At 43.0% G+C, this 14,739-nt stretch overlaps 1 protein-coding gene across 1 annotated transcript in view; it reads right to left on the bottom strand.

Moving 5' to 3' along the window:
- Window positions 1-14,739, bottom strand: part of NCAPG2 (non-SMC condensin II complex subunit G2) — a gene marked incomplete at its 5' end in the record, with an annotated part of 49,091 nt that overhangs the window by 13,376 nt on the left and 20,976 nt on the right. Inside the window, 10 exons of the mRNA XM_081346278.1 lie at window positions 2,797-3,016; window positions 4,489-4,641; window positions 6,145-6,324; window positions 7,615-7,740; window positions 7,840-7,935; window positions 10,326-10,412; window positions 11,337-11,406; window positions 12,022-12,116; window positions 13,743-13,877; window positions 14,306-14,466. Of these exons, the coding sequence (XP_081202404.1) occupies window positions 2,797-3,016; window positions 4,489-4,641; window positions 6,145-6,324; window positions 7,615-7,740; window positions 7,840-7,935; window positions 10,326-10,412; window positions 11,337-11,406; window positions 12,022-12,116; window positions 13,743-13,877; window positions 14,306-14,466 (1,323 nt within the window). The remainder of the gene's footprint in view (window positions 1-2,796; window positions 3,017-4,488; window positions 4,642-6,144; window positions 6,325-7,614; window positions 7,741-7,839; window positions 7,936-10,325; window positions 10,413-11,336; window positions 11,407-12,021; window positions 12,117-13,742; window positions 13,878-14,305; window positions 14,467-14,739) is intronic.

The following is a 14,739-nucleotide window of genomic DNA, read 5'->3' as shown; positions in this document are numbered from 1 at the left end:
TGAGTCGTGAATCTAGGAGGACGCCCAGATTGCGTGCTTTATCAATGGGAGGTAACATCTCTCCTCCTATAGTCAGAGATGGAACCTCTTGGACTAAACGAGATGACGGTATGTACAGCCACTCAGTCTTGGCCGGGTTGAGTCGAAGCCTGTTTTCTCCCATCCAAATCTGTACCGCTTCCAGACAACGGGACATCACATCGAGGGCATCACTGGGTTGGTTCGGGGTGGAGATGAATAGCTGGGTATCATCAGCATATTGATGATATTTCACCCCGAAGCTACGGATGATCTCTCCCAGCGGCTTCATATAGATGTTGAACAGGAGGGGCGAGAGCACCGAACCCTGAGGCACTCCACAATTAAGAGGCCTAGGGCTTGACCTCTGCCCTCCTGCCAACACCGTCTGCGAACGGTCCGAGAGGTAGGAGGAGAACCAACGTAGAACGGTGCCTCCCACTCCCAGCCCCTCAAGACGACGCAGTAAGATACCATGGTCGATGGTATCAAAAGCCGCTGATAGATCTAATAGGACCAGGACAGAAGAATAACCTCTATCTCGGGCCCGCCAGAGATCATTCACCAGCGCGACCAATGCCGTCTCCGTGCTGTGCCCCGGTCTGAAACCCGATTGGTACGGATCTAGATATTCAGCTTCCTCCAGGTTCAAAGGGAGCTGTCGTGCCACCACGCTCTCAACGACCTTCGCAAGGAAGCGAAGGTTGGAGACAGGACGGAAGTTGTTTAAAACAGCTGGGTCCAGTGCCGGTTTCTTGAGGAGGGGCCTTACCACCGCCTCTTTCAAGGCAGCAGGGAAGTACCCTTCACTCAGTGAGGCATTGATAACTGCTAGGAGCCAGCCTCGTGTAACCTCCCGAGAAGCATAGACTAGCCAGGAGGGACACGGGTCCAACAAACATGTGGCGGCACTTAGTTTCCCCATGATCTTGTCCACTTCATCCGGAGTCACAGGATCGAACTCTTCCCAAATGTACTTGGCCAACTTCATCGTTTTCCTCTCGTTAGATACTGCCCAGTCAGAGTCCAGACCAGCCCGAATCTGAGCAATTTTGTCCACCAGATATTTACTAAATTCCTCAGCCCGTCCATGTAGGGGGTCCTCTCCCGTCTCTTGACTTAAAAGGGAGCGGACCACTCTAAATAGGGCGGCCGGGCGATTATCTGCGGACGCAATGAGGGTGGTGAAGTAGGCGTGCTTTGCCACCCTCATTGCCACAAGATAGGATCTAGAAAAGGATCTTAACTGTGTTCGGTCAGACTCGGACCGACTGGCTCTCCAAATGCTCTCTAGGCCCCTTCTCTGGCGCTTCATCTCCCGCAGGTCCTTGGAGAACCAAGGAGCGAGTCGGGACTTGCGCCGGGTCAGAGGCCGCAAAGGGACAACGCGGTCGAGCGCCTCCGAAGCAGCCTGTTGCCAGGCATTAACTAAGGACTCGACCGGGTTGTGGGAGAGGGAGGTGGGAATCGGTCCAAGCGCCATCTGGAATTTATCTGGGTCCATCAGGCGCCTGGGGCGGAACCACCTGGTCGGTTCCGCTTCCTGACATTGGGGGGTGACGTGACGGAGGCCCAACCGCAGGAGGTAGTGGTCTGTCCATGAAAGGGGTTGTGATGTTGGAGTAACCCCACCCATCCCATTTAGCCACTGCCCAGAGACAAAAATTAGATCCGGCATGTTTCCTCCCTCGTGAGTTGGGTCCTGAGTAATTTGAGTAAGGTCCATGGCCGTCATGGAGGCCATGAACTCTCGGGCCACTTCTGATGCACTGCCCAGGGAAGGTAGATTAAAATCTCCCAGTACCATAAGCTTTGGAAATTTGACCGCCAATCCTGAGATGGCGTCAGGTAGCTTGGGTAGAACCGTTGCTGTGCAGCTTGGAGAGAGGTATACCAGAAGTAGGCCCAACTGACCACCAGGACCCCACCTTAATATTGCTTCACTAAAAAAGTAGGAGTGTAGTATATGTACACTTCAGCAAAATAAATAAAAGCAATTTAATAAAAGCATGCAGCTGTTCAGATTAATATTTCATCAACCACTTTTCTTGTTAAGGATTTCAATAGATTTGTAAATAGTTTTGAGCATGTTAAAAACCTATACAATTTAAAACCATATCAAAATAAAATATTTAAAATAGGATTGTAGTTAACACTCAATGACCAAGAAAATGTTGAGGAAAAAGTAGTATTTTCATTTAAAAATAAGCCTGCCCAGTAATTAGCACCTTTTATACATGCATTACAACCAAGTTATTCCTCTTTGTTTAGCCCAGAATTCTTCAGAAACAATTACTGTCCCTGGCCATTTATAAAAAAGCAATATGAATGTGGGGAAATATAAATAGTCCTTGACATACAAGTGGAGCATACCCATTACAGTCATAAATCATGAGTCATAAAAGGGGTCTGTCACCTGACTAATGATTTTACAATGTTGTTAAGCAAACATTTGTGATTGTAACTGTGAATACCATGATCATTAAGTGAACACTATAGTTGTTGAGCAAGCCTATTGTTCTCTAGGGTGCAATTCTGCAGCAAAACCATTGTAAAATGTGGTCACGTGACTGACTGCAGGATTCTGCAAAAGGCCATAAATATGGACATGTTGCCAAGTGCCTGAAGTGTGGTCATGTGACTACAGGAGGGGTGACATTAGGTCATAATTAGTCCTTAGGTCACTAAGTGATCAGCTGCCAAGTCAAGAACTACCTGTAACACATCAATTTGTTCCATATTGGTCAACATCTTAAAGGTTGCTTTCTACAGAATTACCTATATTGTTGGGACTAGTATGCTCGTGAACGTATTGATAGAATGTTCTAGCTGCAGATGCATTCATTTGGATGAGTGTCACACAGCGTTCACACCACACTTCTGGTTGATTGACGGGCAAGAAAGAGTTGGTCAGAAGGTTTACTAGCCGCCGAGACACGGGCCGTGAATCAATCTCAAGACGAGTTAAGAGGTGCTCTACAGGACAAATTTTCCAAAACTGATTGGATAGGATGGGAATGGGGGAGAAACAAAGTTGTTGTGATTAGATTTGATAGTGGATTTACCTTCAGATGAACTTCTTCCTGAATAATTAGTATATGAAATTCTTACACAAGTTCATAAGTTGTTTCTTCTGTTTACAATTTTTTACGAACCTCTCCCTTGAAAAGCAGCCTGCATTTTGCAACATCAATTTGTCTTTTGCTAGTCAGGAATCAAAACAGTGTATCTGCCTTTATCTGCATTGTACTCATTGATTTTAGATTAACCACTTGCAGACAAAACACTACAGTAGTGTATCAATGTTCAACATAGGGCTGATACTATATGCAGATAGTTCTCAAGTTACGACTACAATTGGAACCAGAATTTCGATTGCTAAGTGAGATGATTTTTAAGTGAGTTGCGTTTGATTTTACTATCTTTTTGGCCACAGTTAAGCAAAATACCGCAGCTGTTAAGTAAATCATGTGGTTGTTGAATAAATCCAGCTTCTTCTATTAACACTGCTTATTAGGCCAGCTACAAAAGTCACAAATGGTAATCACATGATCCTGGAACACTGCAATTGTTGTAAATGCATGCCAAGCATCCAAATCTTGACCATTTGACCATGGACATGCTGTGATGGTCATGTGAGGACCAGCTGTAAGACACTTTTCTTACTTCCACTTTAACTAAATGAATGGTTGTAAGTGAAATACTACCTGTAATTGGGTCTACCTTTATTGAATATGAAAATGCTTTGTTTTCCAACATAGATTAAAATAAGAATAACTAATAATTTGTTCCTCCACAGCCAGAGTTCTTTTGATATCACCTCCACCAAGGGAGCCTATATTTAAGCAAGGAATGCTTCAAACTTTGCATTCCAATTCCAAAACTGATCCATTGTTCGGAATTAAGCACTGCACAGCTACATTAGAATAATTGCACACCTCCAGGAATGAGGTCTGGACCATAGGGAGTTCTATTAGACAGGATGTTTTACAGATCTGATCTTCACTGATCTGGTTTGTTGATGCAGAGAATAAATCGACAATACAACCCTCACTTATTTTCTACCCCCTCAGGTTATTCAGTGACATCTCAAACTAATGCGATCCCTTCCGCGGGATGCTACTTTGCAGCTGAAAAAAATAAATAAATTGAATCCCTTGCACAGAAAGACCGCATGATTTCAAAAAATAAACCATAAGAATCTAATCAAATGCTACCTTTTAGCTGTTAGTTTACTACTGGACCTGTCATAAAGATAACTGCTAGCGAAATTGCAGGGGAGAAAGAATATTGTAAGTTCTTTCTTATTGATTAATTTAAAACATAACAATGGCAAATTGTTTGGGGTGAAATGTTAATGAATTCTTTGGACTCTTTTCCTTTTAAAATACTGATGAATGCACACACTTCAGAATAAATTGCCTAGTTTTATGCCTCCTGTCTGCTGCCTGGCAAACTAATTTATCCCACCTTTGCAGCCTTCATAGCCTTAATTTTCAGCAACATATCAACGAAAGCCACCCTAACTTTCTCTGAATTGTCATGAAGATTGTATTTCAGGGTTGGCAGAAGCTGTTCCAGTAATGGGTGGCTTAGTATATTGTCCAAAATTATAGGCAAGCACTGGAAGAGAAACAGAAAAATATCAATAAAAGGTTATCACAAGAAAACAGGGCTACTTGCATTGAGTCTATTTTACCTGCAAAATACCTGAAGCTAAGGGGATAGAGGCTAGGGAATGAAAAAGAGCAAGACAATCCATTTTTATTAAACATGTCATTTAAATGCAAAGTAGCATGTGGGCTGATGATACAAATTCTCTATTAATATTCCTTCAGAGAATGGGCTGCTAAAGCAGAACAAAGGGATCAGATATATGGTTGAGGGAACCTAGAACTAATGATTTTAGAATGTTCTCTGTCCAGCTGATGTTTTATTTCAGGTTAAAGTGCCCATTTATCCAGAGGTCTTGAAACGATATTGCTGAGATAGTAAAGTTCTAATGAAATATAGCACCTTTTAAATGGATCAACAACACTTTGCAGCATGCTTGTGACTTACGATGTGTGCTTCCCTTGGCCCTACTTTGAAGATTTCTCTTTTTCCTAAAAGGGAAACAATGCTGCAATACTCAACATAGGAAGATGAATATTATAGATTCATCTTAGCCAGTGGAAGCTTAAATGTACTCATCATTCAAAAGCATCAGCTTTGATGATTACTCAGTTGAATAATGAAATGTGTGAGAAAAAACAACCAAGCTCAGAGAGCAACAAGGACCCCAAAGATCAGCTTAGTGATAGTCTGCACTTAGATAATATAGCATTTTGCATCTTTTTACAGCAAGCCAACGTCCGTAACCAGAATTTGGGATTGTGTAAGACACAGCCCACAATGTTTGGAACAACCTTATTTGATGCTAACCAGAAGCTAGTACAGTCCTCATCTTACAATCATTCATCTAATGACTGTTCAAAACTGCAATGGCACTAGAAAAAGTGCCTTACAACTGGTCCTCACCCTTATGACCGTTGCAGGACCCCCAGGTTCATGAGATCACAATTGAGGCACTTGGCAACTAGCATGTATTGGTGGCAGTTGCAATGTCCTGGGTTATGTGGCTGCCATTTGTGGCCTTCCCAGCCGGCTCCCAACAAGTAACGTAAATGGGGGAAGCTCAAATCACTTAATGACTGCATGAATTACTTAACTGCAGTGAATCGCTCAATAACCATGGCAAAAAGATCATAAAATCGAATGCAACTTACTTAACAACTGCCTTCCTTAGCAATGGAAATCATGGTCCCAACTGTGGTCATAGATTGAGGACTAGCTGTACATGCAATTAAAAGCCTAAGTTTGCAATAGTGGTGAATATCTGAAGCTTGGGTGTAGGATGAGGGTGAATGTTTCATTACCAGGCTGGGCTGAACACGGGCTGAAGATGTTACCTGGCCTGGTAACGAAACGTTCGGAAACCAACCCTCAAGCTCAAAAAAGAACCTCCATCCTCAAAAGCCTAAGTGCATTAAGCAAGTGAAAATTTGCAGTTATCTCGCATAAAGTAATTTTCTTCAAGGAGAGATGATAATGGCTAAACAAAAGATACTTTATCTACTCACTTACTTTAAAAACAGCACATCGGACATCAGCTGAACTTGCATCAAAAGCAAGATCTTCAATCAAAGTTCTCAGAAGTTCAGCAAGCACTGTTGCCGGAATCATCTCCCAATATTTACATGTAATTTTACTAACTCCAAGCACTCCTGTTGAGCGGACTAAGGGTTGAGGATCTTCTAAGAGAGCCTGTGAATACAATTTAAGTAAACAGCAACAATACTATGATATTCACCCTATTTTGCATTTAAGTTATTTGGCTCCATGTCAACAAAATGCTGGAAACAATCTCAAGATTAACTTGAATTGGTTTCATCTTCTGGTATCTTTCCATTAGCAGAAGAAACAATTAGCAGATGGGGAAAAAATTAACCTTCCCTTTCTGCAGCTCTACAAATCTGATCCAGAGGATTCAGGAATACCCCATGAAACAGATCTAAGAATTTGCTGGAGACTACATGGAAAAGAGAAGAAGGAAATTGCTTATAATTCTGGATGTTGTATAGCATTTTTAGACAAACTGTACTAAACTTTTGTAAGCCTACTATATCTATAGAATATATGAGCTTCCATAATACTAAATATGTTTTCTGCCTAAGCAGGGGGTTGGACTAGAAAACCTCCAAGGTCCCTTCCAACTCTGTTATTCTGTTATATTGTAACTTACTGTGTTTTCAAAATATCTCATAATCTGTAATTTATTTGTTAGGTAAAGGTAAAGGTTCCCCCACACATGCGTGCTAGTCGTTTCCAACTCTAGGGGCCAATGGTCATCTCCGTTTCAAAGCCGAAGAGCCAGCGCTTGTCCGAGGACGTCTCCGTGGTCATGTGGCCGGCATGACTAGACGCCAAAGGCGTACGGAACGCTGTTACCTTCCCACCATAGTGGTCCCTATTTTTCTACTTGCATTTTTACGTGCTTTCAAACTGCTAGGTTGGCAGAAGCTGGGACGAGTAACAGGCATTCACTCTGCTACGCGGCACTCGGGATTCGACCCGCCAAACTGTCGACCTTCTGATCGACAATCTCAGTGTCCTAACCCACTGAGCCACCGCGATTTATTTGTTACTAAGATGCTTATTGGAAATTTAAATTTGGAATCAAGAAGTTATAACTACATAGTGAAAAAAAATGAAATAGTATTCAATATTTGGCTGTTAAGTCTGGGGTGTAGTCTCCATGCCAAAATATAGCATTATTTGTTTATGTCACCCTACTTCTTCTTTGAAACATATAGAATAAGAAAATATAATTGACAATGGGGAAGGGAGAGGAGAGGAGAGGAGAGGAGAGGAGAGGAGAGGAGAGGAGAGGAGAGGAGAGGAGAGGAGAGGAGAGGAGAGGAGAGGAGAGGGGAGGGGAGGGGAGGGGAGAGGAGAGGACTATCCAGACTTTAATAAACCAGACTTTAGATGCACAAAAATTAAATAAAACTGATCCAATAAAAAGTTCATATGAAGAATTTAAAAGGTACTTACAAAAAGTTCATCAAACTGCCTCTGGATTTCTATTTCCATATCTTGTTTATTAAAACTAGGGTCCAGAATAGGGAACGCATCACCAAAAAGTAATGCTGCATTTGAACGAATCTCAGAATTCCTGGTCTGATAAAATACAAGTACAACAGCAGAATTTTGAATTAAATTTAGTCTAGCTTTTGAAAAGTAGGATGAAAGTAGGACAATTTGATAGAAATAAATTACCTTCAAAGCTCTCCAAAGAATAGGTTGATAAAGTCTATAAAGAACTTCTTCGACTCCTTGGCGACATTTATTTTGTTTATGGAAATAGCTCAGCAGCTAATAAACAAAAGTAAATTAAAATGATTTAAGAAACCCGCTCCAGCCGATTTTATTCAGCTGTTTGCAAAATGAGCCACTTGATACCTTTATATGAAATTTGCAATGTTCTGCAGCAGAATAGATCTCTAACTTGTATATGGTATATATCTGCTTTCTCGCTCAGTAAGACACACAAATGAAATACAGCTGTGTCAACCATAAGAGAATCTCACACAACTAAGTCCTGGTAGCTAAGCAGCTTTTCAACATGCTACACGACAGACTGTTCTAAATTACCGTATATACTTGAGTATAAGCCGACTCGAGTATAAGCCGAGACCCCCAATTTCACCCCCAAAAACTGGAAAAAGTTGGTGACTTGAGTATAAGCCGATCCGCCGTTCTGCAAGCCTCCGCCGCCGGCTGCTTCGTTCCGCAGCGGAAAGAAGCAGGCAGGCTGCTTCGTTCCGCAGTGGAAAGAAGCAGCCTGCTTCGTTCAGGCTGCTTCGTTCCACAGCGGAAAGAAGCAGGCAGGCAGGGGGCGGAGGAACGGAGACCCGGCGACGTTTGGGGAGGTTTGGGCGCCTCTCCAAATATCCCCAAACGTCGCCGGGTCTCCGTTCCTCTGTGCCCTGCCTGCCTGCTTCTTTCCACAGCAGAAAGAAGCAGGGAGGCAGGGGGCGGAGGAACGGAGACCCGGCGACGTTTGGGGAGGTTTGGGCGCCTCTCCAAATATCCCCAAACGTCGCCGGGTCTCCGTTCCTCTGTGCCCTGCCTGCCTGCTTCTTTCCACAGCAGAAAGAAGCAGGGAGGCAGGGGGCGGAGGAACGGAGACCCGGCGACGTTTGGGGAGGTTTGGGCGCCTCTCCAAATATCCCCAAACGTCGCCGGGTCTCCGTTCCTCTGTGCCCTGCCTGCCTGCTTCTTTCCACAGCAGAAAGAAGCAGGGAGGCAGGGGGCGGAGGAACGGAGACCCGGCGACGTTTGGGGAGGTTTGGGCGCCTCTCCAAATATCCCCAAACGTCGCCGGGTCTCCGTTCCTCTGTGCCCTGCCTGCCTGCTTCTTTCCACAGCAGAAAGAAGCAGGGAGGCAGGGGGCGGAGGAACGGAGACCCGGCGACGTTTGGGGAGGTTTGGGCGCCTCTCCAAATATCCCCAAACGTCGCCGGGTCTCCGTTCCTCTGTGCCCTGCCTGCCTGCTTCTTTCCACAGCAGAAAGAAGCAGGGAGGCAGGGGGCGGAGGAACGGAGACCCGGCGACGTTTGGGGAGGTTTGGGCGCCTCTCCAAATATCCCCAAACGTCGCCGGGTCTCCGTTCCTCTGTGCCCTGCCTGCCTGCTTCTTTCCACAGCAGAAAGAAGCAGGGAGGCAGGGGGCGGAGGAACGGAGACCCGGCGACGTTTGGGGAGGTTTGGGCGCCTCTCCAAATATCCCCAAACGTCGCCGGGTCTCCGTTCCTCTGTGCCCTGCCTGCCTGCTTCTTTCCACAGCAGAAAGAAGCAGGGAGGCAGGGGGCGGAGGAACGGAGACCCGGCGACGTTTGGGGAGGTTTGGGCGCCTCTCCAAATATCCCCAAACGTCGCCGGGTCTCCGTTCCTCTGTGCCCTGCCTGCCTGCTTCTTTCCACAGCGGAAAGAAGCAGGGAGGCAGGGCACAGAGGAACGGAGACCCGGCGACGTTTGGGGATATTTGGAGAGGCGCCCAAACCTCCCCAAACGTCGCCGGGTCTCCGTTCCTCCGCCCCCTGCCTCCCTGCTTCTTTCCGCTGTGGAAAGAAGCAGGCAGGCAGGGCACAGAGGAACGGAGACCCGGCGACGTTTGGGGATATTTGGAGAGGCGCCCAAACCTCCCCAAACGTCGCCGGGACTCCGTTCCTCCGCCCCCTGCCTCCCTGCTTCTTTCTGCTGTGGAAAGAAGCAGGCAGGCAGGGCACAGAGGAACGGAGACCCGGCGACGTTTGGGGATATTTGGAGAGGCGCCCAAACCTCCCCAAACGTCGCCGGGTCTCCGTTCCTCCGCCCCCTGCCTGCCTGCTTCTTTCCGCTGTGGAAAGAAGCAGGCAGGCAGGGCGCAGAGGAACGGAGACCCGGCTTCGTTTGGGGACTTTTGGGGAGGTGCGCGCGCACCTCCCCAAACCTCCCCAAACTTCGGCAGGTCTCCGGACGGCGGTGGCTTGGGAGAGGTGAGCGCGATCCCGGAAGCTCCAAAGCCTCGGCCGCGCACAAGTCCTCAGTAAGTTTTTTTGTTGACTGGAGTATAAGCCGAAGTGGAATTTTTCAGCCCAAAAAGTGGGCTGAAAAATTCGGCTTATACTCAAGTATATACGGTAAAGATCCTTTCAAAACTGATGTTGGGAAGGAATCCCAAAAGATAGTCTGAGAGAATGGCTTGAAATAACAAACACTCACCCCTCGCACTTTAGCATGTAGTGGGGACTTCCGGGGAAGATGACATGCTTGATGCATGAAATCCTGAATGCAGCTATATTCAATTACCTGAAATAAGAATATACATCCTACTTAATATTCAAAAGTTGAAAAAAAGCATTTTAAAGAAACAATCATACTGACTTCTAATTTGCATCCACAATGCCACTTACAAAACTCATTAAGAGTTTTGGATCAAGAAATCTGCAGGGATGCCCCATTTTTCTGATCAAATTAAACTACAGCTAATCCTTGAGTTATAACCATAATGGAGCCTCCCCATTACGGTCCTAAGTCACAATAGTCATAAAACAGTTCAGTCAGATCAGTTTCACTTCATGTAATGCTAAGCCAAGTTTGTTTTAACCATGACTTACTGAGCCATAATTGGCTGGGTTCATGTATCAAACTAAAACAGAAATCAATGTTCTAAATAGATTGTATTCATGCCAATATCCATTCAAATTCAAGCTTAGCATATTAAATGAATCCAGCTATTTGCCCCAGTGATGTATAGGTAATCCTCAGCCAAAAACCACAATTGGGAAAAGAATTTCTGTTGCTAGGCAAGGTGGTTTTTAAGTGATTCATGCTCAATTTTAGAATCTTTTTGCCATGGTTGTTAAGTGAATTGCTGCACTTAGGTAAATCACACGGGCCTTTAAGCGAATCCATGTACTGATATTGCTTGTCGGAAACCCCTGAGAAGATTGCAAATGGTGATCACATACCCTGGGCACTGCAACTATCACAAACACTTGCTGAATTTTGATCACATGACCATAAGGAAATTACAAGGGTGGTAAATGTGAGGACTGGTCCTAAACCACTTTTTTCAGTGCTGTTATAACTTCAAACGGTTGCTAAATGAATGGTTGTAAATCAAGGACTTCCTGTACTAATATGAACACTGAAAATGCCCACTCATCTGAAAAACATGTTAAATCTTTTCTTTAAATAAATCCAATTTGTAATTATTCTGGAGCATTATACCTCTAGTATTTCCCCTGAACTCTTCTTCCAGGCTCTGAAGTATATGTCAGCAACATGGTTCATCAGGGACCTGGGACAGTAAAATAAAAGACACAGTACAGTGAATTTAAAGACATTTATTTAGATTCAGAAGGCATCCAGGCCTTTTGCAATTTTCCTTCTTAAGTTAAATTTTTAGTTCAGTATTTTTCAGATCTGGTAGAATATAAAAGTTTGGCTTAAGTCTCAGTTTTTTATTACATTCCCTATGGGCTCTAAACCTAAAATTGCTACCTGTAATAAGTGCTCTATTAAAGTCTGTTCAACATCTCACTCTGTATCTTTTAATAATATATTTATTTTCTATTGTTTGTGAACACATGCTTCTAAAGTTTTAGCTCCTCTTCCTACTAGTCACAGTTGAGATAAAGCCTAAAAATATTTTGCAAGGCTTCTAAAGAAATAGCTGCCTGTAAAAAAGTATTTGTTATCTTCATACATTCGCCATTTTAAATACCCAAATAGGTAAGGCAAACCTCTAAGCAAATGGAACACTAAGCATTTCTCTGTGAGTTATTAGTGTTTTAAATTGGTAAGCAAAGGCAGGCAACATGGCAAATTATACAGATTGCAGGACTTGCCCATGACTGACAAATCAGAATTCAGGAAACCCCCAACTCACCTTCTTGGTGGAAGAGAAACTTACCTAGGAAAACACAGGAGTTGATTTTTAATAGTCCCATGTATCAACTTAATGAAATTTACATTCCATGTAAAAAGAAAGCTCAAGAATCTTCTCCCCTGGAAAAATAGCCAGACAATATCACTTAAGTAGATATGAACTCTTTTAAACTGAGTATAGGTAGTCCTTGACTTAATTTGCTTAAGTGACCAAAGTTACAACACTAAAAAAAAAAAACTTATGACATTTTTCACACTTACGACCATTGCAGCATTCCCACGGTCATGTGAGCAAAATTTGGGTGTTTGGCAACTGGCATGTAGAATCGCACAGTCCTGGGCCTATGTGATAACTATTTTTTAATATTCCCAGCTGACTTCCAACAAGTAAAGTCAATGAGGGAAGCCAGATTCACTTAACAACCGCATGATTCACTTAATAACTGTAGTAATTTGTTTAACAATGATGTCCAAAAAAATCATAAAATAAGGCACAACTCTTAACAACTGCTTTCCTCAGCAACATAAAGTTTGGGCTGAATTGTAGTTATAGGTTGAGAACTATCATACTGCTTTTGTTTACTTAAGGCTAGAATCCTATATATTGAAAAAGGGAGTATTTAGCCTATTGAGTATCACTGGACTTCATTCTTTATTGAATATTAATACAAGTATCCTCAATTTACAGCCAGTCATTTGACAACCATTTGAATTTACAATGGATTTCTCCCAAGCTACCTATGACCCAGGTTTGAAGTTCCGATGGCTGGGGAAATCTGTGGTCATATGATAGCTTTTTGGGTGCTTTGGAACCAAACCGCAATTACGGACGTTTACAGTATCACATGACCATGATTTTATAATGTTTAGTGTTCACTTAAAAACTGCTGCATTTGCTTAACAGCTGCCAAAAAAAAAGGTTGTGAAATAGTGCATAGTCATATGATGACCAGTTTAACAATCAGCACAACTTACACTGTAATTCTGGGCCCAGTTATGGTTATAAGTCAAGGAGTATCTGTAGGATTAGATTGTACAACCATGCTCTAGAAAGCTTATAAATATGCTCAAATCAAAGTCCATAATTATTTATTTATTTTATTTTAATTCCATTTATATCCCGCCCTTCTCCGAAGACTCAGGGTGGCTTACAAGCTTAGCAGTAGCCTTCATTCTATGTATATGCCTGCTTATTAGGGCTTTTGCCCCCCCCCCAGCGGCATTATTACAAAGTCAGCTTAATTGCCCCCAACAATCTTTCTAAAGAACATTAAGCAAAGAAAACGTAAGCACCCAAAAAGTTAGCTTTCCCTTGTTTTCCAAAAGGGCAGGGAACCCTATCTTGCATTATTCAGGTTTTTGATTACATATTTAACATATTTATTTTACAATAAACCTCACCCCTTCTTTAAAGTTTGTCTTCCAAATATATCTGGACTGCAGGTACTTATTTACTTACCATTTATTCAATAAATTTATAAGGCCATCCATTTTAATTACATGACTCTTGGCAGCCAACAATTATAGCAAAACAAAAACAATAAAAATGCAGCCAATAATTAAAAAAAATAACACCACAAAGCTTGTAAGCCGCCCTGAGTCTTCGGAGAAGGGCGGGATATAAATGGGATAAAAATAAAAAAATAAATAAATAAAATATCAGCCATTTTTAGCCAATGAGTTCACCATTATGCTGTACACATTATAAGAAGTCCACGCGCATTTAAAAAATATACAGATTCTTACCTCTTCTTTTTTAATATAGCCTGGGCTCATAAAGCACTGAAGTAACAATTCTTTAATTTCATTACTCTCTTCTGAGTCATAATCAAAGCACAGCAGAGCCGAGTGAAGGTGACATAGGCGGGTTATATCTGCGCCCTAAAGGAGACGAGTTAAGATTATTTTATGACACTGACGAGGCAAGAGACATAGATCTACAGAAAGCAGGAAGAGGAGGAATGGCAAGTATTGTGATCACTAGCGATATGCTCGACATACACGCATAAGCTTGGAGCATCATCTGCTTGGGGGTTGACCCCCCCTGGATGGTTCCCATGAGTTGACACTGAGCAGCTACTTGCTGGGATCATAAATTTTGGAGCCAAGATGCTTTGCTACACTACCCTGGCATATAATTCAGCCTGCTCATCCATTCCTGCCAATGTTTCTAAAAAGATCTGGCTTCTCTCAGGTTTATCCAGGAGAAAGAAAATTAAATGATTTGTGGTGTACATTAAAATACAAAAGTGGCACTCAGATGTCTGTCTCAAACATACAACTCTAGACACTGAACACACATTGCTTACCACAACAGCTTTCTTCTCCAGACTCTTCTTCAGACGCATCAAGAAAGCAGTTCTCCCAAATTGTTCTTTTCCTTTTAATCCCTTCTCCCACCAGCATTCAGCAAGGCATTGAACGGCTTCCGACAGAGATTTTTCAGAATCAGGTAATGCAGAAAGAATGTCTGTAACGTAGTTATTTAAAGAAAATGCAATGGATTTGGGGGCAACAAAAAGAATGTAATCTTCATATGCCTCTAAAGTTTTCATGTGGCTCTTAGATATTACAGTAAGTATCTTTATGAAAGTCAAAGATCAGTTCATGATAAATCTCAATACAGGCAGTCCTTGTTTTCCAACTATTTGAAGTTATGACAGCAATGGAACAGGTGTTTTACAGCTAGTAAAGCAGCTCTGGCCACTGTAAATGATCATGCTACCCCTCTCCCTCCCACCTG

Source organism: Vipera berus (genome assembly GCF_964194415.1).
Source record: "Vipera berus genome assembly, chromosome: Z".
Taxonomy (NCBI): Eukaryota; Metazoa; Chordata; class Lepidosauria; order Squamata; family Viperidae; genus Vipera; species Vipera berus.
This window is presented reverse-complemented; position numbering and strand designations above follow the sequence as displayed.